Here is a 25,750-nt window from a genome sequence, read left to right on the forward strand (position 1 = left end):
TAAACACAGCACGTCAAGGCGTCCATTACAAGAGGATCGTTTTTTATTTTTATTATTATTATTATTATTACAAGAGGATCGTTGGGTGGCACTCCTTCGCAAGATGACGTCAGCCTAAAACCCCTTGGAGATGCCGTTATCTCTAAAGTCGATAGATGGCGCTGAAGGATCATAAAAGATGTACTGACAGATTATCATCAGTGTTGCTTGGGGCGTTATCTTAAAAACTCATTGTTATTTTTTTTTTCATCTCTGTTTACAATCATTGTATGTTTATGCCGTATTTTAACACGACTTGAATGGTGCGTTGGATTTATTATAGTCTATTCTATTAAAATGTATAGGATTAAAATAAAAGAAATAAAACTCCACATTTCTGGATAGCATTGTTGAATGTAATCCAGCTTTTACAAATAATTACAAGTATTATTCAACAAGTTAGTAGAGTTAACTTGAATTTCTTTGTGGGCAATACACAGATTTAATCGTTTAACCGTCGCTATTTGTTCACCATCCAAACTACATGAAATAACATGACCAATCCAACAGGTTTTTGTCGCGGGGGGTGTTGCGTGTCACTTTTCAATTCAGAGCGATGCACGGCAAACCACGAGCGCTTCACGAGAACTCATTGACTCGAAGCTTACATGATTTTGGATAAATCACACCTCGTTTCGCAAATACGTTAGCCTTACTTAGACGAGAGTGGAAAAAGTACAAGACAGATATGTAAACGCCGATGCTTTTGATAATTAAGACCGTCTGAGAGTTTTACTCGTACGGAGTTCTTGGGATTTCTTGTGCCCGGTCATGGAAACGATACGGAGATTTCTGCCCTGATGCTACGATCTCTCCGGTAATCTTTTCTCTAAATAAATGTGAGTATACTACTTTATATACTTTCATGCATGACTTAAGTACGTACTTTGGCTTAATTTATCGATGGGGTGTTGTAGTTAGCTAGCGAAGTCGTGAATAACTTACTTGTTCATACCAGTATTGTGTGTGGTACCGTGTTAACATTAGCTACTCTCATCTTCGGCCATCTCAAAAGTCCGGTTACGAAAAGAAAAGTAATAGTTTTCTGTACTTCCAGGGACGCGATGTTACTGGCCTCAGCTGTGGTCGTGTGGGAATGGCTTAGCGAGCACGGGCGCTGGCAGCCGTACAGCCCGGCGGTGTCTCGTCACATAGAGGAGGTGATACGAAGCGATCCCCGCGGCGGCAGCATCGTCCTAGGCCAAGCTGATAACCGCCTGTCGCCCTACATCATCGATTTACAGTCCATGCATCAGTTCAGACAAGATACAGGTAAGATGAACATATAACAAGTGACTATTATAGTACAATGAACAGTTTACTATATTAAACTAGTAAAGTGACAATAAATGCTAATACTGTGGTGAGGTTCAAAAAACACTACATGTATAAATATACTACAGTAACTAATTAACAAGTAATTAAAGGTTTAGAAATATAAATACAACAATGTACTACAGTTTACTATAGTAAATACTATACTGTAGTGTTTTTCATGTGTGAATATTTTGTGACCAGTGCTTAACCTGATATAACAAATCCATTGTTGGTCAGTAAAATCTTAACAAAAAAGACATTTACAGAATTTAAACAATGATTTAACAATAACTATATTTGTCAGCAGTAGCAAAGTAACAGTTGGTGCAATTTAAAGCAGCAATGCAGAAAAAAATGCAGATCTTATATGTGTAAGAACTATTTATTTGTTTAGTAAATATGTTAACATGCACATTTTGTAAAAGTGTTTAGTCAGTATGTTCTGTAAACATAGTTTTGTAGCAAGCATTCAGCAGTTTGGATGAAGTGTTTACATCTGCAAGTAACACTCATGTGACCCTGGACCACAAAACAAGTCATAACAAGGGCTCATTAGTTGTGTGAAGGTCCTGCGTTGGTTTTCATATGAAGAGTTTGGTTCCAAAACGTGATAAATGCCATTTAAAAAACATTGAGTTACCGTCAAAATCAGTATTGTATATCAGGTCAGTATTTAAAAGTAAATTCTTAATTTTACGCAAAATACAATATTAACAATATTACAACAATATAGAATGATAAACGCTAGTCCTCCTTTTGTGCAGAATGCAATAAATCTGCTCAACAAATCACAGCGCACCATTCCACGCATTGTAAACAACAATGTCGTCATGTTAAATACACAAAAAAAACAAAATAATACTTTGAAGCCAACGAAAATTGAGCATTACCAAGACATTTTACAGCTGATCGCTGTGAAAAAAGTTCAGCGACGACGTCCCAAGTATAACCGCAGCAATGACAGTGTTCTTAATTTGACAAAGTAAGTGTTTTGATTAATGCCATTCATCTTTTTTTAAAATTAGTGTATACCACTAGTTAACTAAATGAATATAACATGGCAAAGATGAATGCACATTTATATATTTATATATATATATATATTTATTATTATTATTATTATTATTATTATTTATTTATTTTTTCAATAGATTTATAGCATTTAAAAAAAAAATCTCTTTTTATAATAAATCTTTGAAAATCAAAATATGGATTTTTAAAATGTTTTTATGACCTAAAGAGGCTATGTGAAAGTTTGTAACAGAAAATAGTGGTTTTTGTCTTGTCTTGTCTTGTCTTGTCTTGGTATAGAAAACAAGTTTTTACCGTTATTGGTCAAAATGTATTATTTGCGTTTTGGAACCAAACTCTTCATATATACTTCTGTGTGCAAGCACACATCCAGACCGCTAGTAGGCAGTATCCACTAGGGCTGTGTATCGCCAACAATTTCCCGATACGATACGTATCCCGATACAAAGGCCACGATACGATGCGCATCGCAAGACAAGACTATTTTGAATTACATTTCTGTTCAGATTTTAGTAACATTAATAGTGCCTTAGCCTAGGCATTATATAATATTTGTCTCTCATTTAATTATTTTATATCTATGAATATATGTATAAACATGCAGTCAGACTTCATACTTTTTAATAGAAATCAGATTATTAACGTGACAGCTATAGTTTGAAGTAGCGTTGTATACGTACACTTTTCACATGCAGCTCTTTGTCGTGTTTCTTCTCAAATGCGTTATACTGTTTTAGAAGAGAGTGTCTAACAAAGCCCTCTGCAGTAGTATAGGCTAAGATATCTGCGCTTTCATACTGAACTCATGTTAAATACGAACATGCGCGCGCGAGAGAGAGAACGCGCCCGCGAGACGGACACGGAAAGTGAAAGTATACCCCACTACCTTTCACTCTACGCACTCCATGAGTCACATGCACCCATTCCATATGGATCACGGATCAACAGCGATTCGTCACGCTACTTTCAAAAGTGCACCCGAATCGATACAGAAGGTGCTGTATTGATGCGTGCATTGTCAGGCGTTCGTGACGATGTATCATTGTATCGATATTTTAAACACAGCACTAGTATCCACACGTGTAACCCACAGTAGCAGCGCAACAGCCAAAGAAGCAGCAGCTTGGCCAGTAAACTCACAAACGAAAAAGAAGTAACTTGTGTATGATTTGAGAAGACCACCAGTGATGGAGGTAAAATACTGCGATTTTTGTTGCAGTTTGTGTGTTAAATCACTCCTCAACTTGGCCCATCTTTGTTTTTACCGTCGCAAGCAGAAATGCCTATGAAGGAATGCAACGCAGATATTTTTGACCTGATGGGAGGGGGTTTAGTCGACCAATCATGGCATTTGCGGTTCGCATAGAACGGATGCGTTGTTTGAGCGACATACATTGGTATTGGTGTATATTCCAAATTCATATTATTACAGAAATAAAAACCGGTATTCGGTATGAAACGGTAAACCGCCCAGCACTAACCTCCTTTATGAAGAAACTAGTTGCATGCGTTGCTGGATTGTGATTTTGACCCATTCTTCAAACAAACCGTCTTCAAAACTTATTTGGGCCTCTTCTTTGAACTCTGATCTTTCTAAATGACGGCGATTCACTTGCATATGTTTCCCTGTATTCAGATGCTGCGTTCACGTGTTCACATATTTACATTACAATCCAGGATGCTATATCAGACAAACTTGCTCACATTCAGACAGTGTAAGACCAAACCCTATTTATTCACCAATCAAACCCGATCGTTTTTCTGCTCTCTCTTCTTCATTTGCGGCTTTACGCTGTCACTCATGTGACAGATAACTAGGCGGCAGACCTAAACACAGTTGGTTTACTTGGTGAATTTGGAGCAGCAATTTTCACACAAAAAAAGGAAAAATTAGCTCCATTGTAGAAAATCTTGGTGGCGACGGAGAGAGTGACATTGTAACAATATTGGTCCTGAAAACAGGGTTCCCATGGGTCCTTGAAATCCCTGAAAGTTTGTGAATCTGGGGGAAAAAATCCAAGGCCCTGGAGAGTTTTTGAAAATATACATACATAGATACGGGTTATTGAGAGTGCTTGAATCCATTTTATACCAGAAGTTTTCTGGAAAAAAATCCATATTATTCCCTGTGTAGTGTAGGATAATATCCTAAAATTTCTAGCCTTTTAAGCACACGTGCTAAACTGTTCACTTTAAATGCTTATATCTTCTGTATGCGAAATGTTGATTCATACCAAAATGCTTTTTTGCATAGTTGTGTTTGACACATGAAAATGTCTCTTGTTATGTATGTAACTGTTGTTCCCTGAGAAGGGAACGAGACGCTGTGTCTTCTTGCCATACTTCATGCGTTCCTGTAACGCTGTCTTTGGCAATATTTCAGATAGCGATGTACTCCACTATGTCTTTGTCTTTAAGCCTCACCTTTGGTTGAATTTGATATACACATTCAGATGCACTTACCCCTGGAGGCGTCCCCAAAGTGTTATCGCAGTGACGCAGCGCGAGTTCCATCAAAAGGAAACTGTAACAATGTATCTTAAAAGATAACACGATGTAACCTTGCTCTCATTTGAAATGTGCCCTACATTTTGTCCTTGATCTTGAGGGTATTGGACCTGGAAAGTTCTTAATAGGTCCTTGAATTTTGAAGTTTACCCAGGTGTGGGAACCCTGTGAAAAAAGGCAAGGAAATACACCTGGACCGGAAGGCTGCAGCCTCAGGAGGTTGCATATGCAGGCTGCATACGTTAGCAAGCCTGGTTTATTTAAATTAACTGAGCATTACATTCGCAAGTCATAAACATACTATAAGAATTTACGATTAACTATGAATAAAAGTCAACTTTATAATTGTTAATATTCTCTGTCTTGATGACGTATGCAGCTTAGAAATGTGACCTCCGGCGGCTGCAGCCTTCAGATTGAGAAACGTCCTCTGTATCACCACCACAAGTAACCCATCAGAAAGGGTTTTTAGCACAAGGGAAACATGCCCGCTTTTCTCCCTGATGCCTCAAAATATTGATTGTTTTAAAGGGTTTGTGTTTTTAAAGTTTTATGGTTGGCCAGTTTGAGCGTACAAAAGCACAGGTGCTATTTATTTTAATTATTTTTATTTATTAATGTCAACATTCTGTTTACTGTTAAACATAAACATTTTAAATTACTCATCTTAAGGGGTCTAAAATAAGGAAAAGAGACTTTTAAGACACGTTATTTTAACTGAAAGTCCTGTGTAGCACACTTTTTTTTACTTAATGGCAATAAATGTTTTTGTTGAATTGTGTGAGAGAATCGTGATCTCATTACCCATGGAGAATTTTTTTAGTAAGAATCATACAGCCCTAGTTTACTCATCATGAGATGTTTCTTGCATGACACCTCGATAATTAGACAGTTTTATAGGCCATCAGTGACTGAACCAGCTGTTATTTTTTACACTGACAAGGGGCAGGATTGCTTTTTTATTACTGACTTTCCACCCCCCCCCCCCCCCCATCGGGGTCCAATACTTTTGCCTGTGTCATTTTCAGTGGCAGCTCGTGACTGCTCTTCCGAGGGGCGCAAATTCAAAATAAGTATTTGGAGTGTTGTGTGTTGCTCGTGCAATATGTGTTTGTTGTGTCATTTGAACCATGTGCATCACATGTTTTGTCAAAATAAGGGCGCATATGCATCAAAACCGTTTATGATAAAAGAGATGCTCACATTCACAAAATACTCGCAAGACACACGGAAAACTCTGATTACGCATGAGATTATACGAGTATCTGGCAAACGCGAGCGTCTCTTTTATCATAAACTTTTTAGACGCATCTACAGCAGGCACTTCGAAAAAAGAAGTCAACAGCTGCCACTGGTCATTTGACATGATTATACATAACTTAATTTATGGCCATCTATGGGTTGATTTCTTGATGGGTTGTTAATTTCATGTCGTAAGCACCATTAGAAATATATTTACAAAAAAATAGTGACGTGTTCAATTTTCTTTCACCTGCTGTATATGACTTGTTCAGAAGACATTTGTATGAGGATGTACTTTTAACTGTCAGAGTACAAGACAGATCCACCCTGATGCGGTGATCACAGACATCAGATTCATGCACACAGAGTAGTGGAATGACATCAGATTTTTATGTTTGGGAAAATGAATCCTTTAGGGCAAAGCTTGAACTACTAGAACTGTGTTTGTGACACACAGACAGTAAGGTTCTAGGGATGTTTGTGACCATAATTACTTTGTCAGGACTTGTCTCAGGAACCTGCAAAGTTACTTTTACACAAACACAAACTTACATTCCATTATGTACTACTCAGGGAATTAAGCACACTTCTCGGTGAAAGAACGAAACTATAAAGATGGATAGAGGAGGAAGGGAAAGGGGAGTGGTTGTGATTGTGCAACAGGCTGTGAAGTTTCATCCACTCAGGCCCCAGGGGCCGTCAGTTACTCTGTTTTCAGACTGGACACACACAAACACACACACACACACACACACACACACACACACATACAAGGCTGGATTTTGTTTCTCCTGATCCAATGACTCTCACATGGTTGGGCTAAAGAGTAGAGGGAATGTTTAGATTTGTTGAATTGCTTCTGGCTCACCATTTTGTGAAATGGTTTCTGGTGGTATCGTATTCGTATCGATATTCATAACACTCACATGAAAGGCCATGACCGTAAATAAATCCTAAACAAAGACAATTGTAAAGACTATGCAAATAAAATACATAGCATACATTTTCAACAGAGGCGGATTATCTAGTAAGTAAAGCGCAGGTCTAAGTGCATTCATTTTAATGTGAAAAATATGCAGTCACTGTCTTTTCATGGAAATGTAAAAGACAATACAAAAGCACATACATCCATCATTAAGTCTTATTTAACACCAGACATTTATTAAATGTATTGTAAAACAAAAAGATCAATATTTTAACCACATCTGAGCAAAATTGAACACCAAAACTCAATTAAAGTGTCACAGAATGAGAAAACTTCAAATTGCATTGGTTCTTGCATGTCTTATGATAACTAGTTGCATTATATGCATCAACCAATGGTATTTGAAATTAAATATTTAGAAAATTAAAATGTTTAAACAGAAATTATATAAAATGCCATTTTGTTATCTGGGAAGGAAAGGGAAATAAAAATGGGGCCTCAATGGAGGCAAAGAGCCAGCGACAATAGAGCAGATGGATAGACCCCGTTCACCTGCTGTAGGGCTTTGTACTGCTGTTGCAGAGGTCCTGGGATCCTTAACCCAGTTTCACAGTTTATGATCTACTGAGGGACAACTTTTACTCCCACGCATACTTGCACAAGCATGCAAACCTAAATGGCTGGCATGTGATTGTGGACATCTGTTGGTGTGTCTGCAGTGTGCAGACTGCAGAGGAGTCAAAATATTATTTAGTTTTATCTAGACGGACTTTATTTTGGGACTTCAGCAGCCACTAAAACCAGAATCTTTACCAAAGAACTAATCTGCTTTTGTGGAGTGACCTGTTTTATGTTAAAGAGCAAAATTTGATTTCCTCTGACTTTTTCTTAAAGAAAATATAGTTCACCCACAAATTAAAATTTGCTGTTTATTTACTCACCCTCAGGCCATCTGATATATTGGCAATTTTTTCTTCAGTAGAACAATAAAGAAGATAGTTTGCAGAAACCCCCAGTGCTTTGTAATTCATATAATGCAATTATATTTAGTTCAAAAAGCATATAAATCCAATGCAAAAATGATCCCCACGACTCATGGTGACATACAGTACAGGCCAAAAGTTTGGACACACTTTACTACAATGTTAACTATGATCTTAAAAATAATTTAATCTGATGATGTATGGTTCGTTGCTTAAAATTACATTTGTAGTCAAAAATCTAGCTGTGCCAAACAGATTACTTTCTGTTATTAAAAAACTTTTAATTTTATTTTACAATATTATTTTTGAAATAGATGACTTACACTGAATATTGAAGAAAAAGCTGCCAATAAGAGCCCGAATTAAATGTTAAATCCTTCGATATTCTTTAAAATTCATCCTAAAGTGAAACTTCATAAAGCTGCTTTATAAAATGACACAAGTATGGTTTTGCAATTTCTAGGCAAAGGGTGACTGCACTTCAGATAATGAAATATAACAGAGTTTTGATTTATGTTTGGATGCTTTTAGTCACCAACATAATTCCCACAGTTGCATTTGTGTTATGCCATAGTTTGGACAAGTTTATTATTATTCTGTCAAAACTTTTGGCCTGTACTGTAATGGTGACATATTGACGTCTTGTGAAGACAATCAATTGATTTTTCATTGGTTAATGCAGAGTCTCTGACAAACATTAGCATGATGTTCTTCTTGTGGTGTTTGGAGGCTGTTGGCAAACATCGGACTGTCCGCGGGTGAGTAAATAAGCAGCAAATTGTATTTTTGGGTGAACTTTTCCTTTAAATATAATATACACAACCCTATCCACTATATTAAAAATAACCCAGAAAAATCTAGGTTAATTTGACCAAACAGGTTGGGTTTGCCTGTACTTGACCCAACAATGGGTTGGAACAACCCAGCATTTTTTAGAGTTCAAGGAAGGGAGAAAAGCATGCCTTATTGTTATCTATTCATAAAAGACCATCAGTAAGGATACAAAAAGCTGGGCGGAGACATTTGTTTCTGGCATGGGGCAGGGCAAGTAAGGTGAGACACAGTTGAAGATTAATTAAAGCACACGAAAACAATTCCTTTCACAAATTTTTTGGGCAACACCCTTTATAATTTGAATTAATTCAATTAGAATTTTCTAAAAACAATGCAAATTCATACAAACATGAAGATTCTCTCATAAATGACTCATCCTCATGCCATTTCAGATTTATATGACTTATTTCCTTCAGCTGAACTTGAGCAAAGCTTAAAAAAGTGCCTACATCCACGACTCCAATGGGTTAATACATGAAGCTAAATGTTATGTTTGTGACATGAAACGTTTAACATTGAGTTTATTTTCAAAAATGTAAACAATAATTTTGTCTTATTTGTTCACGCATGTCTCGTGACTAATTATCATGTATGCGTTTCCTTACAGAAACAACTGAGATTTTAAGTTATCAGTACATCTCCATATTTGTAAATTTGCTAAATAAGCTAAATGCTAATGTGTGTTTTCTCTCACAAATATATTGTTTTGGTTCAGAAGATAACCTTGAGTCATTGGGATTACTTTAATGGTGATTGTATGTGCTTTTTTGGAGCTTTGCCATTTGGAAGCCCATATAAGATGATAACATTTTTAATATAAAATTGTTTGTTTGAGAGAGAACTAGTTTTAAAGTATATTCTATGTTTTCATTTTTTTTTTTGCTATTCTTCAGCAATTTGTCTTAAGTATGTCATTGGATGGTTTGTGTGTCTCTTACTTACTTTGTAGCCAATAATAATAATGCACTGCTGCTATGCCTTTAGCTAAGTGGCTGTTGTTTATGTTGCACCCAGGAACACCCAGTTTGATTGAAAAGTGCTTCCCTAAATAGCTTCAGATCTTGATCTGGACCCAGCAGATTCATTCTCGTGGGAAGAATGAACTAAATGTCTATTCTGTGTCTAAAGGTGAACTAAATGTCTATTCTAATGAATAGATTTCAGTTCAAAGTATGCATAACAATAGTCATTCGGCTTGTTTAAGGGAGGCTCAGTATCACAAACAATGTGAATGGAATCATCAGAGTACATGATGTGATTATTAAACCAGTAATACCAGTAGAGTTTATTTGATACATTATAAAAACAAAAAGTGTGATTTAAGACTACTCTTTGTCAAATAATAATGTAAAGAACATTCTGTGAATCAAACTTAGATGTTTATTATCACATATTATGAGATTAACCTGGATTTTACTGAAGGGTGACATATTTATTTGGAATGTATCTGCACATCTTATTTATTATTTAGTTAATAATGTTTCTGTTTACCACCTTCAGGTACAATAAGACCAGTGAGACGGAGTTTCTATGACCCCACCACAGCACCGGGCCAGGGTTGGATATGGGAGTGGGAAAATGACTCTGGTTCCTGGACAGTTTATGACATGGAGGTAAACATTGCCTTGCAAGCAGCACAAGATCAACAGAAACCCTGGTTGGACCTGACAACTTTGGGCTTTTGCTACCTCGTGGACTTTCAGACCATGACCCAGTTTAACAAGCAAACGCAACGGAAACGGCGCATCCAGAAACGCTCTGACATGCCTTATCCATTCATCTGTGGGACACTGCCCAAATCTACACAGGCTTGGAGTACTGGCTCAAAAACCGAAAGGATGCTAAGAGGAGTTACATCAGGTGGGGGCTCTACTGGTGCACTTCTTGGGATAGGCATTTCTGGTTCTACCCTGAGTAGAAAAGGAAGTATGGTTTACCCTAGCGGGACACTTTCAGTGTCATCCCTCGCCCCTGTTGGACAATCGTGTGCGTGCCAGCAGTGCATGCTGGTGATGAGTATCAAGGCGAATGCCACAGCAACACAAACACTAGGACGCAAACCCCATGCAACAAAACCTAAACCCAGTTTTGGGACACTTCCAAAAAACTCGAAATCTTTGTCCGTTTTAAACTCGTATTCTCATGCACTACCAGATGGTTTGCCTTTAAGCTACTCACCTTCTGGAAAAACCAAGAAGTCTGGCGATTTTTCCCATTCGTTTTCCCATCTTACTCCGGACACTGCCGCTCTCTCAATGTCATCCAGCTGCCATTTGCCTCCACCATTAGCCTCGACTCCTGCTTTGTCATTTTCCAATCAGCGAACTTCCTCCACACAAAACACTGCGTCTTCAGTAACATTGGTGCCAACTGCCACACTCGTCAACGTGGCAAGTACCACATCGTCCACAACTTCTTCAACGTTACCCCAACAACGCTCTGCTGCCTATGCTGCCCCTATACCATCTCGTGCCAGTCTGGCAGGGCTTAGCCAGCCTGCTTTGCAGAAAATTGCAAGGGCACAGTCACAGGCACTTATTGCCTCTGGGTAAGTAAAGCTATTTTCACTTTTTCTTGGAAAGTTCTCAAGACTGATATGTAAATTGTGTTGTTTTGTTAAGACTTCTTTGCTTTTGATATAACGCTCCGATAATCTAGATCGCGTTTAGAGTAGTACAGCAAAACTTTTTATGTGGTTTAGGGCTGCACGACTATGACAAAAATCATAATTGTCGCGTATTCACCTTGATATTGCGTTTACAATTATTAGTGTCGATTAATAGACTTCACATTGAAGTTCTGAAAAGTTTTTTAACTTTCTGTAAAGCAGCTGCATGGTAAATTGTAGACATCAACTAAGTAATATAATGTAAATAACAAATTATTATTGGAGTTATGTTTTCAGTCACAAATCCAAAGCGAATTGCTAAACGCCACGTCAACTTATTCATTTTAAAATCTCTGATACATCACTGTATATGATGCCCAAACATACTGCCGAAATGCACAGAAATGAGCACTGGATAGTTGTAATAGAGATTTTTGGCGACTATGTAATTGTTTCACCCGTAATTGTAATCTTGATTCATTTTTCAATTAATCATGCAGCCTTAATGAGGTTTGGCTGTTTGTTTACACAACAATGATATCTCAAGGTCCTGAACACACATACTTCGTAAAAATATGTGCGTAAACGACAAAAAACACATCTGTGAAATCGTTGATGTCACATGCATGTTTATTACGCGTTCAGTGTACTGGCACGCACAAATGTTTGACAGTCATAACAGCGATTGTGTTTGTGCTACTCAATAGGGCTGTGATGATTAATCGAGTGTCCCATTAAAAAGACCTGTCTGAAATTGATTCTGAATCGCAAAGCTTGTGCATGTATGTACTACTGCGTTTCAATCTAAAATCATTATCAATCTGAGTTAACATGCATTTAAAAAAGGCAACACTCGTAAAAAAAAAACATTTAAAATATTCTTTATTATCATGAAAATACCTGAAACAATTTGAAAAACGGCAATATAAATATTCTTATGGATATTTCCTGGAATTTTGGTTGTTTCTCAATTCCAAGAAAGCAAAGAATGGACATGCCAGGCGACCTTGGAAGAACGAACTCATAAGGTCACGAGAACACAGAACGCACTTGTGAGAATTGAGATGTGTGCGATCTTCCTGTTGGTCACCTGACCCCCGCCATTGTTTTGCCCCAATCACTTCTGGGGTGTAAAGCGATTTCAGCGCCCAAGTCTGCACTTGATGCATCCTCGATATTAGGGCTGGGTAAAAATATCGATTCATCAATGCATTGCAATTATTTGTTTCTCAATTCAATATCGATTCATCAAATTCTATGAATCGATTCAGCCCCCCCGGCCAGTGGCGGCGCTGTGGGCAACACTCTAGTGAGAGCATTCAGCCTTGTACAAGACGTGCTATATCAAAACAGAAAGATCAACGATGGCAAACAGCAGCACTTCTTTCAAGCCTGCACCATCAACGTGATCAAATATTAGCAGAGGTGGAAGGAAACAAATTACATTTACTCACGTTACTGTAAATGAGTAGTTTTTTGTGTCCTTTACTTTTTTGAGTAGTTTTTAAAATCTGTACTTTTACTTAAGTATGTTTTGTTTGAAGTATTGTACTTCGCTACATTTTAAATCATATCCGTTACAGAGTATTTTTTTTTTAAAGCAAGGTGATAAAGACGCGCAACGGATGATTGATGGGCGGGGGAACGCGCAAAAATAACCATGGAGACGGACGAGACAGGCGCGCGCTAATGCAGACCCGCCTCAGTTCAAATCTTATGAAAGAAACCCCTTTAAGCGACCACTTTCCACTGACGCGAAGCGAATGTTTCATTCCTATGAAAGGTAGGATTCATGCTCTCGAGTACGAAATTGCAGACCGGGGTTTAATGCTCATTTGTACGACGCGTTTTTAATACAATGCGCATTATCCATCGCAGTCTAGCAGCTTCGCGTCAAGTCAAACACAACTTCAGAACGTCCTCGAAAATGCGCAGCTCATTAGACATTGCAGAGAGAGAGAGAGAGAATAAAGGTCTGACATCAGGTACCCAGGTCAGGGACCCTATAAGACAATAAACGTGTCAAAAGTATGACATGGCACTCATCTAATTATATGCTCATTTAAACTAGATATATAGTTTAATAAAATAATGTATGTTACCAGCAATACAATTACAACCTTACTATAGTGATTGTATTTACAAGCTGCTGACCACCTTCAAAAGTGCATAACTCACATGTAAAGTCATTAAATAATTCCATAAATGTTTCTTAATTTAAAAAAGCTTTTTATTTTGTTAACTTTTGTTATTGCACTTTAATTGTAAAGATGTTCCTACAATTAAAAACAACTAGTTTGAGATGTATATTCCCTTGTCGTTTTTGAACTATACTAAAATCCTCCACCTCTCCCCGCTGTAAAAAAAAGTAACTTTTTAATGATTTACTTTTTACTTTTACTTGAGTAGATTTTTAGACCAGTAACTTTACTTTTACTTAAGTAAAATATTTTAGTACTTTTTCCACCTCTGAACATTAGTAATACTACACACATTATTTAAAAATATACTCGGGTACTTAATTGCTTGTGTGTTTACTTGTTATTGAATCGATATCGAAGGAAGTAAATCAATATTGAATTGAATCGAATCGAATTGAATCGAAGCCTCAAGAATCGAAATCGAATCGAATTGTGAAATTGCTAACAATACCCAGCCCTACTCGATATCAAGAACACATCCAGGGATTTTAATGCGCCGTCCTCTGTTCTTGCATTCTTGAGAATTGGAATTGAACTTTGCTGACGTAGAGCGAGAACAAAAGGATGCAAGATCGCTGAAGAACGCATATTGAGAAACAGCCAGTGTTTGTAATGGTACTTCTTCTGTGGGACAAATGGAGTTTCTGCACGAGAGCACCCTCTGGCATTTAGATATGCCGGGATTTCACCATAATTCATAAAAATTAATTCATTGAGAAAACGCACATTTGCATGATTAATCGTTACAGCCATACTACTCTTCATACTGAGTTTATTATCACTTAAAGGTGCTCTAAGCGAATCTGTGACGTCCCTTCTTGTTGACGTTCAAAGTGTTTTCAAACAAAACAGGGCGTAGCTAACTCCTCCCCCTCCCTTCCGTGCCTTCTGAACGAGTCATGAATGCGCCCAACCCCCACTCCCAAATCCTTCTTGTTGTTTATTGGCTGGAACACTTTATGTTCCGTGGTGGTAGGTTTGACCACTTTGTTTTTGTCGCAGTTTGCGAAGCCTGCGCTGTCTACAGAGACCGTGTTTTTTACAGTGTGTTCAGAGGACAGGCAGCTAGCAGATAGTGAGGAGATGTTTACTGTTAGGGCTGGGTATCGATTCAGATATTCCAGATCGATTCAATTTCGATTCACAAGCTATCAAATCAATTCTATTTCGATTCTCGATTCAATTTTCGATTTCGGTTCTCAGGCCGGTTTTTATTCTCGATTCAACTCAATGAATATAGATTTAATACAAATACTATATTAATAAAAAAGAACAGTGAACATAAGTTTACAATTGGGTAATTAATAAAAATAAATTAAAAGCCACAACACTATCGTTGTCGTCTTGCTTGCGAAATCTAAAACGCTTCCATACCTCTTACTTTTTATGTGAAGGTGGCATCAACGTCAATGAAGCACCTAAAAACGCCATTTTAAGCACTGAATGAAAGAATGACAGGCTCCTTCGCGCAAGGCAAAAAAGAAGGTGACATCTAGTGACATCTTAGGTTCAATGTTTGCAGAAAAAATATGAAAAAAATGTGATTCTGCTCTTTGAGAATCGATTCTGAATCGACCACGTAAAAAAAAAAACGATTAATCGAAAAATAAAAAAAATTTCCCAGCCCTTTTTACTGTATGAAACAAAAATGTTTTATGGCCTAAAATGCGTGAATTCGCTTAAAGCCCCTTTAACAAAGTTTACAAAATTTTGCCACTTTTTAATCAACGGTCACACTTCCAGTACCGATAGAGTCATTTAATGCGATGATTGACCGATACTGATCTACGGCCGTTCGAGCATCCCTATTCATTTATAGTTTGTCTTTGGTTTTCCAATAGTTTATGGTTCTAAGTCTTTCATGCATTACAAATTAAACTTAAATTCCACGTTTTAATGCTATTTATGTTCCAAATACCCCAACAGTAGTGTTCAAAAACAACTAAAGACGTCTATTTAGCATTTCTGTTTACCATTTTTCTTTAATATCAGCATTGCAATATAAGTGAAAAGGTGAATTCAGCTCTTGTATTTAATTTTGAATGTCTCCCTTTTAGTAAGCATAAAATTTACAAGCTCGCTCAAAACCTGACCATTCCTGCTGTCCCAGATTTATTCATTTTACTTTTCCTCATGTTTAATCGAGTTCTAAATTACAGATTTTCAATGTGGAGTACTTTTGGACCACAACATCTAAGGTTTAATACGCTTAAACCTCCCTAATATTTGTGTGCTTGTTTTTTTTTCTCTCCGTTGCGTGGGAGTGTGTTTCTCACGTTTCTTACCCCGCTAAATCACCCCCGTCTGCGCTATTTGATGGCCATCTGGGGACAGAATGCCCCCCTCTCGTGCATATAGCCGTTTCTGTGTTTTTTCCCCTAAGCTCTCAGTGGTAACTTTGCGTTCACACTGGGTTTCTGCAGCAACCTTTGTTGACATGACAAGGGCTCGTCTGCATTAGCAACACAATGCTGCCCCACTAAAGCATTTACCCTAGTAGACTGTGTGTGTTCGTGTCTGCATGATAGTCTAAGAATTGATTGAAATTATAAGCAAAAGGTTTTGACGATTTCAGTTGCAATAAATTTGTCCCTGTCTGCCCTGAAGCAACAGACAAGCATTTTATGGGGTGTAGCAATAGTTTGAGCTGTATGCATAGAATCAACCTGACATAGCATTAACATAGACGCACAGGTTGTGGTGTCTCATGCCATGATCAGCACATTTTGACACCGTTTAAATTTCATTTATGTTTCATTCAGTTTTAAACACGAACATGCCCTTTTTGTATTTTTTAAATGAGTATTTTCCATGAAGATTTGTAATGCTAGATGTGATCCAAATGTTTAGCAAGTAGCTTTAGTCTATTAAAGGTGTTGTGGCATGCATGTGTGTTTTAGAAGAGCATATTAAATGGTTTGTCTGCAACCCTTTCTAATAGTACATTGTGTCTTAAAGCCATCTGGAGAGAGAGAGAGCAGCAGTTGCTGAGCATGTGTGTGAGGGTAAAGAAAAAGACAGGTCTGTTGTAGTGGTAAGATCAAGGGTCATTAAAGGTCAACAGCTTTCCCATTAGCCGAGAAACCTTCTATTCTCCCGTATCAGACACCCTTACAAACTCTTAGCGTTTCAATGCAAAACGGAACAAAACAAGCAAAGAAATTAAAACTAGTGCAGTGATAGCGGTTATTGACCAAAATGCATTAGTAACAACCTGTCATGTCATCATTTTAAACACATCCCTTTTTTTAACATCTTAACCACTTAATCATAGTTTCAGTTCTCCCTTTCATGTGAAAATAACATTTGTTGAAGACAAGGAGGCCGATCACACCAAGCGCGTTTATGGCAGTTGCAGGTGCCCTTTTTATGATTTTCTATTGGCAGTGAGCTTATTTGAGCAGTATTTGTGCTGCAAGAGCGTGAGAGCTCTTTTGCTGTTATCTGTCATATTTGCAGACATTTTTAAAAAAGGGCGCTTGCTGTGACCTTGATCGAGGGTGAGAGGTGCACAAACGCACAGGAGAGAGTAAGTGCAGTTCGGTTGTTCCAAACACCTGTACAAAATTGTCACCACAACGGAAGGCCCCCCTCTCCCCTTATTCGATTGGACAATGGAAAGACGTGAAAGGTGCTCAACACTTTTCCGCTCTTACGGTACATTCACACGGGGCGTAAGCGTTATTGCTTCCCATTCACTTTTAATGGGTGACGTCATGCGTTGCCAAACTGAATTGTGGATCCGTCAGCACCGCGTTAGTGCTGTTGCTCGCGGTAGAAGTTGAACATTTCTCAACTTTTAAAGCGGCAACGCCTGCGTCAGCCAATCAGATCGCCATATACAATTAACCTAGACAGTGCCAGCCAATTACGTTTATGGAAGACCGGAGCATGTGTAGCGGCCACTGTGATTGGCTGTTGGTCACGCTTCAGACAAGCCTTCCGTCAAGCGTTAACGCTTATGTCCCGTGTAAATGTACCGTTAGTGCTCCTTCAAAAATGTGTGCTGTGGCAGGCGTCAAAAACCGCAAGGCGTTCAGTTAGCATAAACAGCGTGCAGAACGCACAACACCGACCATAGAAAATCATTCAAAGTAGGTGCCTGCAACTGCAATAAACGTGTTTGGTGTAATCGGCCCCTAAGTGTCTGACATGTTGTCTTGTAAATGAGCAGGCTCTTTAACTCTTTCCCTGCCATTGACGAGATAACTCGTCAATTAAGAGAAAACGCTTCCCTGCCAATGCATGAATTTCCGGCTTTCCCCTATACCGCTATTATCCACCAGGTGGCGCACTTTCGCAACTTATACAACGCTGGTTGGGAAAGAGTTAATCATGCTCTTATGTTTTTGTTCAGTAATCCCTTTAATGGCAATAAAAAGGTTATTGGTCAATAATTGAATTGCTTTATTTTCACAAATGTTTACTTTTTCATTAGTATTTAACAGGTTTGTCTTTCATGTCAAAACCCTCCAATCACTCTTTACTGTCCTTTCTGAATAAACGTAAAGGGCTCAATCTAATTGGTCAATATCCTAATGTATTTGCTAAACCTTTAATCAAATAAAAACGCTTGCACTTGGCTTACGTGCACCATTGTTCATCTACTTTTATTTCCGTACAGTTTGCTGAAAAATCGTAAACGTGGCCTTTAACTATTCTGCCATCAAAATGTTGTTTTTTTCTGATTGGCCTGTAACTGGGATTAAGCAGATTTAAGGTGAAAGTATTTGATGAATGTATAGTACATGCTGAAAGCCTTCAGTCGATATCGTTCTTAATTTTGACAGAGGTGGCGTTTAAGAGCTTTTGCATGATCTGAGCTCTTCATATGGACTTCTGGGGTACTTTAATGTTCTGTGTATGAAAGCAAAATCCAAGCAAGTTAAACAAGGCACTAACAACTTGAAAATAGCATATTTCAATTTTTTTTTATTGTTCAGTGCTCACCCATCTAAAATATATTCCTGATCACTACCATACTGAAATAAATTAAATTCTACTGTATAATTTTGGTGTTGTCACAGGCATTTAGTAATGTCGGTTTAATAAATTTTTGTCATTTAAAGACCAATAGTGTATCTGTGTATATATGCAAATGTCTGGCTTTAAGTAACACATGAGCACATTTCAAAATCTTTCCTTGTTGTATTGTTAAGTATAAAGAAATATTGCGCTGAAGAAAACTCAAAAGAAAATCTTTAAGGAATTGTTCACGTTTATAATTTGTATGCCCAAGTAATGTAATGAACGCACAGTTTAGTTACATTATAAAAGCAAATCAGTTTATGTTTTCATGTTATGATTCATGTTGTCAAAATGACATGTGAATATGATTTGTCTGTAATGTGTAACAGTCTCCCTCTAATTCATAATAACTCTAGGTGTGCCACTTCAGTCATTATACCACTTTGATATACTACAAAATGCATGTTTGAACTAATTAGTAAAACTTGTAGGATGAGTTATATTGTTGTTGTTGATTTCCTAGGGTGCCAACAGTACCAGTGAAGAACCTTAATGACTCCGGTCCTGTTCATCTGGCTCTAGCTGGTAGGAAAATCAGAGCCATCCTTAATGAACAATTATTAACTATTAAACTCTCAAACTGAAACTACTTTATTCGTAAGATTTGCTTTAAAACATAGATATCATGATGTATTACAGGTATTACTGGCATTCTGATGAGTGCAGCTGGACTACCCGTCTGCTTGACTCGCTTACCTAAACAAGTTTTACATCCCCCACCTGTCAATAAGAGTGACATCAAACCAGTTCCTGGCATTGGAAACTATTGCCGCAAGACCACCAAGAAACAAGCCCGCCAAGGTAAGAATTAACTTACAGACATACTCAAATACAGATCAAAATGCAGTTGAACCTAGTTGATGTTTTTTCAGGTGGAACACCAGAGGAGGTGGTGAAAAGTTATTTGCAGAAGGTCAGGAATCCACCAGAAGAAGTAAGACATCCTCATTATTTCTATGCGATCTAGAACTTCCTCTGTGATTCATACTGTATGTTACTGGCCTAGGTGATATGCGCGTAGGCTTCTAATATAAAGGACACGCAGCATTGTGTAACTTTTAGAAGGATTTCTCGACAGAAATGCAATATAATATACTTTATACAGCTATACTATCAGTGGTGTATTTATTACCTTAGAATGAGTCGTTTGTCTCTACATACTTGAAAGTTGCATTTCGCGCCTCTGCATTAATAAAAAAAAATTGAGGATGCAACGCATCGTGATATCAGATTGAATCGAATCATTGACAAAATAATTTAATCTAATTATGAGACCAGTGACGATTTACAGCCCTATTTTACATTAAGGCTATTGGTTGTGTTGTATAAGCATTCTGTCTATTCTTCCAGGATTGCACTATATGCATGGAAGCTCTGGGAGGGCCTTCGGGTTACAAGGGTCCAGGTGTGACGAGTGCTTCACGTACAGAGTCAGTAGGAAGACTGACAAAATGTGGGCATCTGTATCATCAGCAGTGTCTGGTGGCCATGTACACCAATGGTAACAAAGATGGCAGCATGCAGTGTCCCACGTGCAAGACCATTTATGGAGTGAAAACGGGCAACCAGCCACCCGGTAAGATGGAGTACCATGTTATCCCTCATTCGCTGCCAGGACACCCAGACTGCAAAACCATTCGGATCATCTACAACATACCGCCCGGCATACAGGTATGATTAGTACACGTGTCATTAACTTAATCATGTAAGAATTGCGATTACTGAATATGACCTGGCCTGTAAAATCCTTGCTGTTTTATACATAAAATCATCCTACATAATTCAGCGAAATAATATTAATATAACCTTTATATCTTTAATGTTTTTCATTTTATTAAATTAACTTCTGACTTGTATTTGTTATTATATTTAAAAGCATTTTTTTATTCTAGGGCCCTGGGCATCCAAACCCAGGGAAGCCTTTCAATTCAAGAGGATTTCCTCGTCATTGCTATATCCCAGATAATGAAAAAGGGCGCAAGGTATGACCTCCCAACAAAGAGTGCCTGTACAGTTTCTACTGCATTTAATCACAGGGTTTTGCCATTAAATGAGCTAAAGGAAAACACACTGATCATTGGAGCCAGTTGGTTTCCTAGAACATCTGGAACTTGACAAAATTAGCTTCTTCATGCTTGACCAGTCTATATTTACATTATTTCACGTTTCTAATGATATCCATTTGTTTCTACCCTGTTCTCAGGTGTTAAGCATGTTGTTGGTGGCGTGGGATCGAAGGCTGATCTTCTCAGTGGGCTCCTCCAGCACCACAGGAGAATCGGACACAGTCATCTGGAATGATATCCATCACAAGACAGAATTTGGCTCCAATCTTTCTGGACATGGCTATCCAGACCCCTGCTATCTTGACAATGTACTTGAGGAGTTAAAAGCCCAGGGCATCACTGAAGATGAGGTACAACAGCAGTGAGGATGAGCAGGAGAGAAAAGACAGGAAACCCAATAGGAGTTGGAAGGCTTGAGGGATAGTAGATGGGGCGCTATTGAATCAGTATGAGATAAAATCTCAATACTGTGCGCTTTTGGCAAGAAGTAGCATACCAATGGTAATAATATTTGGTTAATGGTAAAGAAGTGTTTGGTTAAAGATGGAATAAAGGATGAGAGTATAGAAAGGAATCTGTGTGAGAAGGAAAAATGGGAGGTGGAGGGGACTCGTGAGGTAGAAAATAAAAGGGCCAAGAAAGTATCTTGTCAAAAAAGCAGCAAAGGACAAGTTTTGTTTGCTTAAGCTATTTTAAAGTAAGAAATTATGGAAGTTGTAAAAACATTGCTAGCGTGAATGTAGGCTGTTTCCTAGAACCAAGATCTGTAATATGCATACTGAATGTTTTATGAATATGCTACTGTGATTATACAACATACCCAACATCGTTCTATGTATCAAAGCTTAGATTTTCTGAACTTCTATTTTTATATGATGATTGTGGATAAAATTCAAAGTTCAGTCAATCAGAGTAATGCTTTTGAGGTTATCTTGATTTAAAGTCCCCCTGTGGTGAAAATTTAAGACAAACCATCTGCAAATTCATCATTCAACACCATTGCTAAGTATTTTTCCAAAGTCAGACAAAAATGCAGGTTAAAACCGCCTCCTACCTCACAAACATGTAACCAGTCACATAATTACAGGTGAACAAGTGGATCAGTAGTTCGAGCCATATAAATATATGTAACCGTGCATTGTAACCTGGTAACATCAATGCTAAACGGTAGTGCTGCAAACATGCAGTTCACGTATGCATTGTGAAACAGGACTTAGCAGCTATGTCTTTAACCTCTTGAATATAGAATCTATGTAGATGTATATCTATGGTCTGAGCTGGTGTGATTGTGTAGAGGCGAGGACTGATTTGCATATTCATGTTTTCACCTATACTAAGGGCCAGATTTACTAAACAGGGCAAATTAGCGTGAAAGCGCAATTTAAAAAAAAGGCAGATGGGGTGGGATCTCTGCAGGTGATTTTTTTCTGGCAAGGCACACGTGTAAGGACACGGGCGCAAAAATGGAATTTCTATAATGACCAATGCAGTCTACCAAGAGCAGCGCAAATTAGCATTGGGTCTTAGACATGTTTTTTAAGTTGTTAAATAATGACGCAAATACAAGGTAAAACAACCCTGGTGTACCTTGTTGTACTTGTTTGACAAAGTTATCCAGTAATTGGAAAATAATAAAAAATAAATCACAAAAAATAATGACGCAAATACCAGTAAAAACGTAGTAAACCGGGTTGCGTGATTAATTTAAATACTCTCCTCTCATAATTTTTGTGTCTTAAGCAGGGGTGGGCATTCTTGATTCTTGTGCTGGCATAAGCTGGGAGTAAATCTGGCCCTAAATGAAGAAAGGGTGTAAAGTTACATTTAAGCTATTTTAAAGCATGAAGAAAATACTGTCACAGGAAAAACGTTTACATATGCTATTATGATGCTCAAAGATGAGTTTTAAGTCATTTTTGCTAGTCTACACAAAGCATGAGATTAATTGGTTTTCAGATCTATGAGTGCTTTAGGAGGAAGAATAAGTAAAGTTCCGTTCAGACGACCAGCGACTTTGTCGCTGTGTGTCACTCGTCTCTTTCAATGAGGTCGAGTAACGTCCACTGCACTAACTGACGTGTGACGGATAATGCTTCGCTCTCATTGGTAGTTGCTCCCGAAAATCAATCATTATTTGCATAAAGTTGAACTTTATCATGTCGCTGGACACCGCCCCCCATCCGGTCGCAAACGGTCACTGTCGCTTATGCTGCCTGTGCTGGTGCTAGTCACTGGTGGTCTGAACAGGGCATAATGCTCTATAAAATCTCATGTTTCACGGTACAAAAATGTTTAGGTGTTTTGGGCCATAAATCGCTTTAACACCTAAGGTACAGGTTAAGGTACATTTTTTTTCAGTGAGTGTGTTGGTAAATTAACTGTGCTTTCTTTGTACTGTCATTTATAAAATGGTTCTACTACTTGACACAGATATCACAGACATTGATGATATCATACACGTCTTAGTGATGTCACAAAAAAATCCTTATGTTACTTTGTGAATAATATACAGCATTATATTGTTAGCTTTGTTAGGGACAATTTAGTAATATTTTGTCAAATAAATTTGTTGCCAATTTAGTAAAAAGGAATTTGCATACAAAACAGACAGAACTGCCTGTAACTGTGAACTGTTTGTTTTGGCCAGTTTCTGTGTTAGGTTAATGACTCATTTCTAGTCACCACCATTAAGAACATGCCGTTGTTTGGTGTGTGTGCCTGCGTACAATTGAATGCTTGCATGTGTGCGAGTCCATGCCGCACAGTACGTTTCCACTGATGAGTGTTTTACTCATTTCTATGGATGTCAATAGTGGTAAGGACAGCAGCATGGAGAAAAGTGTACTCGTACCCCGTAACTACAATGCTTTGTGACCAGCATTGTGAGGATTTCTACCACTTTTGTGTAAATGTACTGTTATGCGTATGCATTCAATTGTGCTTGATTAAATGCAAAGCCCGGGGTATAGTCTGTTTTTATGTGTAGGCGCGCAGTCGAACACACAGCCTTGCAAAGTATAGTTTGACTCGTACGTGTAACACAGACGTTCAGCGAAAGCGACAAAATGCAATGCATCTACATACTACATTGCCCTGTAGGCGCATATGCAACTTTCGTGTACAATGTACGCGGGGTTTGAAAAATCCAGTGTTGCGTGTACAGTAGACGTGCACTCTTTTGATAAAGAAAAGTGCGTCACGTACCCCGGCATACACGTAAAAAATGGACTATACTTTAGCCTTAAGAGTGTATGCTATGCATACACACATCAGCCAGATTTAAGGTACAGTTTGTTACTGAGCTTCATATTTTTTTTCATACATTTATATTTCTCTTTTGTATTGTTTTCTAATATTTTTTTTACTATACTTTGTTTTAGAATTGTATCAGATTTAGAATTTTTATACTTAAATGTAAACTGATGCCTACAATTCATTGTTCTTATGAATTGTACAGATTTTCTAAAAATGCTTTAAGTTCCTTTTCAAACTGTATAATATAATTTGACATATAATGTTTTGAGAAGCATTGTTCATTGAGATGATCAGATATAAAATCTTATCAGTCGTGTTGAGGAGTTAATTCTGGCTAAAGAAAATGTTTTAATATTGGAAAATCAAAATAACCTGTATGCACTAACGAAAATAAGTAAAAAATAAACAATTGAATTGATCTTTTTGGTCTGTTTACTCTCTTTCATGTTCAGAATTCGTTTTTGTGTGTTTAATATCAAGCATAGCTCCACCATGTTACATAGAATTTCACAATGAAGGTTGGGGCACTTTAATAATTAAAAAATGTCCCACATTCACGTTCCTCATATTAGCAGTGTGGCCTTTTTCATCTGATGCTCGTCCTCTCTATGACTTTTAGGGGGTGGCTTCCCTGACAGGGTTTAGATAGGACACGTTTAGTTTTTACAAACATACCTTACAATAACATTACTGGTGTGCATGTTGAGATAAAATAACGGTACTGATATAATTTAAGATTAGCTTTTAAGACGGCTCAAACATGGAAATAGGTTTAAAGGAAAACACCACCGTTTTTCAATATTTTACTATGTTCTTAGATGAATTAATACCTGCCTATCTTTTTTCAATGCATGCACTTTTAATCTTTGTACAGCGCTTCTTGAATGTGTTAGCATTTAGTCTAGCCCCATTCATTCCTATGGCTCCAAACAAAAGTTTTATTTTGTGCCACCATACTTACTCGTGTAACTACTCATGTAACAGTCTTTAAATAAGGAAAACATGGAAGTGTTTGGTGGCATCTAAATTCATCTCTGTTTGGAGCCATAGAAATGAATGGGGCTAGACTAAATGCTAACACATTCACGGCACGATGTACAAAGATTAAAAGTGCACGCGTTGAAAAAAAGATTGAGGTAAGAACATAGTAAAATATTGAAAAACGGTGGTGTTTTCCTTAAGCCCTATCTGGAAAACTGCCCTTTTTACACTTGCTTGTACAAAAACTTTAAAGAGTCAGTGCTTAAGGTTGCATGTGTTTCCAAATTTGTAACAGTTTCCCTATCAAAAACTTGCCATACCGGAAATGTCATTATTATGTAAAAAGAGAGATAATTAGTAGGCAGATTACAAGACTAATTATAATGTAAGATAAACACTAATGTCAGTATCATGTCTTTTATTTACCACTAGCTGGAGCTGTTGACAAAGTTTTAAACATGTGAATGGCATGTGGTTCAGGCTTTTGGCATGCTTGTACAAGTACCCAATGGCCTTTCTCACATTAGTGATGTCTGATAATTATTTTGTGTCTACAGTGGCAAGAAAAAGTATGTGAACCCCTAGGAATGAACTGGTTTTCTACAGTGATTTGCCATAAAATGTTATCTGATCCTCATCTAGGTCACAACAATAAACTGGCAAACTGGAGTCCAATTAATACAATGAGTTTAAATGTGTGGTTTAGTGCAACTTTGATTGATATTAAGACA

General features: G+C 37.6%; 1 protein-coding gene across 1 annotated transcript; it reads left to right on the forward strand.

Moving 5' to 3' along the window:
• The first annotated feature begins 320 nt into the window (after positions 1-320).
• On the forward strand, positions 321-24,456 carry dtx4b (deltex 4, E3 ubiquitin ligase b). The gene is made up of 9 exons (XM_055204747.2): positions 321-878; positions 1,097-1,311; positions 10,381-11,428; positions 19,181-19,242; positions 19,357-19,518; positions 19,590-19,651; positions 20,068-20,388; positions 20,610-20,699; positions 20,921-24,456. Coding segments are annotated over exons 1-9 (2,190 nt in total). The 5' UTR covers positions 321-876; the 3' UTR covers positions 21,149-24,456.
• Positions 24,457-25,750: the final 1,294 nt, after the last annotated feature.

This window comes from Misgurnus anguillicaudatus, chromosome 3 (genome assembly GCF_027580225.2).
Source record: "Misgurnus anguillicaudatus chromosome 3, ASM2758022v2, whole genome shotgun sequence".
NCBI classification, from domain to species: Eukaryota; Metazoa; Chordata; class Actinopteri; order Cypriniformes; family Cobitidae; genus Misgurnus; species Misgurnus anguillicaudatus.

What these genes read in the sequence shown, in the direction of transcription:
- dtx4b (XM_055204747.2), top strand. An exon ending in CAGGCACTTATTGCCTCTGG is followed by an intron (nt 11,429 to 19,180) that starts GTAAGTAAAGCT and finishes TTGATTTCCTAG; the next exon opens with GGTGCCAACAGTACCAGTGA. An exon ending in TCAGGAATCCACCAGAAGAA is followed by an intron (nt 19,652 to 20,067) that starts GTAAGACATCCT and finishes CTATTCTTCCAG; the next exon opens with GATTGCACTATATGCATGGA.